Below are 4,024 nucleotides of genomic sequence, written 5' to 3' on the forward strand. Positions count from 1 at the left end.
TAGTAACAATCTATATAACAAATCTGCAGCACTGTAAATTTGTAACCATCATTGCATTGGACAATGACCTAATGCAACAGAATAGACCGCGATATATCATGTTGTTGGGCCTCCATCAGTAACATGACATGCCCAATTTATGTTGGTGGTAGTCTCTCATAAAATCACCATGTCCAACGCATCGCTATGGACCCTAATCGTTAAGCTGCAATTGTGGAAGTAGAAGGAAATTTATGAACATGACCTTATCCTGTATAACGCAGGACCATTGGGCCTACCCTATTTAACTTCGGGATACAGCTGGCCAGGCCCATTACCATGAGCACTACTGAGTCCAGGTACCTTTATGGAGAGAAACAGATCTGTCTGCACCTCAATGGAGATTCTTTAGTCTTTACGTCCACAAGCCTCAGGGCGAAAGGAAGAACTCTTAGCTACAGACACAGAAGCTTTGCTGGGAGTTTGGAAATGAACAGTGCCAAAGAGACCCCAGAGCTAGCCCCATCATTGGAAAAGGATGGGCCAGTATTTCTATATGCCCACAGTATCTTTCCAACGTGGTCCCACTACTGACATGTGACTGCTCCAGCACCATTCATGAACTTCCACAGGGTGATCTGCCTCCCACAAAGATTCCGTCCCATTCTTGACTTCTGAGTCCCCAGAAAACTTATCCATTCAAATCCATTAAGAACTTTCCTGCTCCCAAGAGCAAGCAGGCTTTTCCAATGCAACCCACCCTCTCTATTCCAGTAGCAGCAAAGATTGGCTAGAGAAACATCACGGGTTCCATGGAAGAATCAGCTGATGAATTCCAAACAAGGAGCTACTGGAGATGCAGCAAGAAAGACTTTTTCCCTGAGAAGTCCTTCGAGAGCTGGGCCGCCTATAAAGCGGCCCTGGGTCAGACCCACCACCGCTTCAAGGACCGCCTCCTTTGCCGATCCAGCGACGCCACCGAGCTCGGGGAGGTCCGAAAGCAGAGCGAGAATGACATGAAGCGCTGCCTCAGCTGGTGGGACCTCACCTGGTTTGGCTTTGGTTCGGTCATCGGTGCCGGGATCTTCGTCCTCACAGGCCAAGAAGCCCATGACCATGCTGGCCCTGCCATAATCCTCTCCTACGTTGCCTCTGGCATCTCCGCCATGCTCTCCGTCTTCTGCTACACCGAATTCTCGGTGGAAATTCCCGTGGCAGGGGGTTCATTTGCTTACCTTAGAGTGGAGCTGGGGGACTTCGCCGCGTTCATAGCAGCAGCCAACTTGATTCTAGAAGGCATAGTCGGCAAAGCTGCGGTTGCCAGGGCTTGGACTTCATATTTGGCGACCCTCTTGAACCGCTCCTCGAACTCATTGAGAATCCACACACATCTCGACAAGGGCTTCAATTTATTGGACCCAATTGCAGTGATTATCCTTGCAGTCACCGCAACAATCGCCATGATCAGCACCAAGAGGACCTCTCAGTTCAATTGGATTGCTTCTGCTGTCCACCTTGTTGTCATAGTATTCGTCATAATTGGTGGTTTTGCTCGTGCAAACACTACCAATCTGAAACCTTTTCTCCCTCATGGCGTCCAAGGTGTCTTCCAAGCAGCCGCAATCGTGTACTTTGCCTATGGTGGATACGATAACATCGCCACCATGGCAGAGGAAACAAGAAATCCTTCGAGGGACATACCACTAGGCCTTCTTGGTTCCATGTCGATCATCACAGTCATATATTGCCTGATGGCCCTGTCACTGAGCATGATGCAGAAATATACTGATATTGATCCAAATGCAGCATACTCTGTCGCATTTAAGAGTGTTGGGTGGACATGGGCGCAGTATATCGTCGCCCTTGGTGCTCTGAAGGGGATGACCACCGTCCTGCTCGTCGGCGCCCTCGGCGGGGCACGGTACACCACTCACATAGCCAGGAGTCACGTAATTCCACCCTTCTTTGCTCTAGTCCACCCCAAAACTGGAACACCGGTCTATGCCACTATTTTGATTACTTTCTGTGCTGCCTGCATTGCCTTCTTCTCGAACCTGGATATCTTGGCAACTCTACTATCTGTGAGCACTCTCTTCATCTTTATGATGATGGCCACTGCACTGCTTGTGAGGAGATACTACATGAGAGGCGTCTCAACTCGTTCGCATCTCTTAAAGCTGTCGAGCTTCCTGCTGTTGATAATTGCTTCTTCTTTGGGGACTGCAGCTTACTGGGGACTGAGGCCTCATGGTTGGATTGGTTATCTGATAACTATTCCTCTGTGGATGGTGGGTACACTGGGGATCCAATTGTTCGTGCCTCAATGCCGGACGCCGAAGGTGTGGGGTGTTCCACTGGTGCCATGGCTGCCGTCCTTGTCGATTGCAACCAATCTGTTTCTCATGGGTTCTTTAGGTGCTGAAGCATTCATTAGGTTTGGGATATGCACTTTGATAATGCTGCTTTACTATCTGTTCTTTGGAGTCCATGCTACCTATGATATGGCCCATGGCCAATATGAAAAACCAACTTCAGTGGAAGCAGTGAAGAATGAAGATGTGAAGAAGGCAGCAGAAGGGCCTTGAAGCCGTGCAGCACTGATGGTAGTTATTCCCTTGTCTTTTTATTTAATTCCAAATGCAATATGATGTATGGATAGTAATTTGGAGCTAGAAAAGAACATGGGTAGATGAAAAAAATGTCAAAAAAAGATGTGGCAAGATCTGCTGAAAGATGGTGACAACCAACTTTCTGGAAAATAAATTACGCCAGTAACTGTGCAGCAAATTTATGGGGACTTTGCGCTATTGAACTTGTGGGAACCGAAAATTCCATCTTTTTTCATTATCTCTAACAGTAGGAGAGGCAATGATAAAGCTGAGACATGGATGAAATGCAGCAAGGATTCCACTGCTAGGTTCGAATTTTTTGTAACATTCAGCAGGACAAAATCATAGTCCAGCTACATAAGGTGTTCTAACGATAACTGGTCTATAAAGATGCGGTGACAAACCAAATGAGGATAAAAAACCAATATAATAAAAAAGCAACCAACGAACAGAAAGCTAGACGGTCTCTAGAGATAGAAGTTTTAATAGAGAGATGCTTTCACTCAACAGAAGGCTCAAGAAAAACCATCCAATTCGATGTTGATTGCAATTCGGACTGCGGTGTCTCTATCTTGAGTCTCTTTATAGTTTGCTCTTATTTCACATTTTGAGATGACGATGAAAATTCTTTATAGTATTATGGAGATTATGTGATTTTCTTTGCTGTTATTTGTTTTGCTTTCTGATATACTTTCTGAGTGCTGTTTAGTTTTACTGTCTATCCTTGAAGCAAGTTTTTTTCTTTTTATATTGGAAGTGGTTATCTTGCCACTTAAAACTTTATATATTTCCTATTTCTCTGTTTTACTTCATGATACATCTGGCTCTTTATTAAATCAATTGGATCATTGATGATTTAATATCATTAGTCTTTATATTTTTCAAAAAAAAAATATACTGTACACATTCCAAGGGCAAAACTTTCAGAACTTCCTTTCAACTTCCAAGTTCTTCTGCGCTCATTCAATTTTGACCAAACATACTTCTATTTTATCCTTATTTGTATAGTTTCAATACGTCCATGTTTGCACCTACCCCTGCAACGTTTCAAGTTGAACGAGATCCACCTCAATTTATCTAATCGACGTCAGCTTAAAATGCCTCAAAGTACCTTTCCCAACTGATCCTAAGTACCAAGTAAAAATGGCGTCAATTTGATCACTCTTTTGGAAGAAATACAGTGTACATTTGCCACCACAATTTGCTCACTCTTCCATGGAAGCAAGTTGTGCATGATCTTAAGCTGCTGGAATATATATGCAGCTACTCAAGCGCATTTTAGCTTGAGAGCAGATCAACATGTATATCCGTATCGGTGCAAGTTTAGGAGGAAAGTTTAGGTCGCCATTTAGCTTGCATAGACATCTGCACCGTCTTATACTGCGACAATGCTTGCAGTACCAAAGGCCCAAGTTAAATAGTGCCGCAGACGTACG

The 4,024-nt window shown here is 44.5% G+C and overlaps 1 protein-coding gene across 1 annotated transcript; it reads left to right on the top strand.

Moving 5' to 3' along the window:
- The first annotated feature begins 656 nt into the window (after positions 1-656).
- LOC105040631 (cationic amino acid transporter 5) lies at positions 657-2,801 on the top strand. The gene has a single exon (XM_073254575.1). It carries the CDS (start codon positions 792-794, stop codon positions 2,562-2,564), a length of 1,773 nt encoding a protein of 590 aa, XP_073110676.1. The 5' UTR covers positions 657-791; the 3' UTR covers positions 2,565-2,801.
- Positions 2,802-4,024: the final 1,223 nt, after the last annotated feature.

This window comes from Elaeis guineensis, chromosome 3, assembly GCF_000442705.2.
Source record: "Elaeis guineensis isolate ETL-2024a chromosome 3, EG11, whole genome shotgun sequence".
Taxonomy (NCBI): domain Eukaryota; kingdom Viridiplantae; phylum Streptophyta; class Magnoliopsida; order Arecales; family Arecaceae; genus Elaeis; species Elaeis guineensis.

Excerpts from the sequence above, each read along its gene's own strand:
- LOC105040631 (XM_073254575.1), top strand. The coding sequence starts at position 792 with ATGGAAGAATCAGCTGATGAATTCCAAACAAGGAGCTACTGGAGATGC.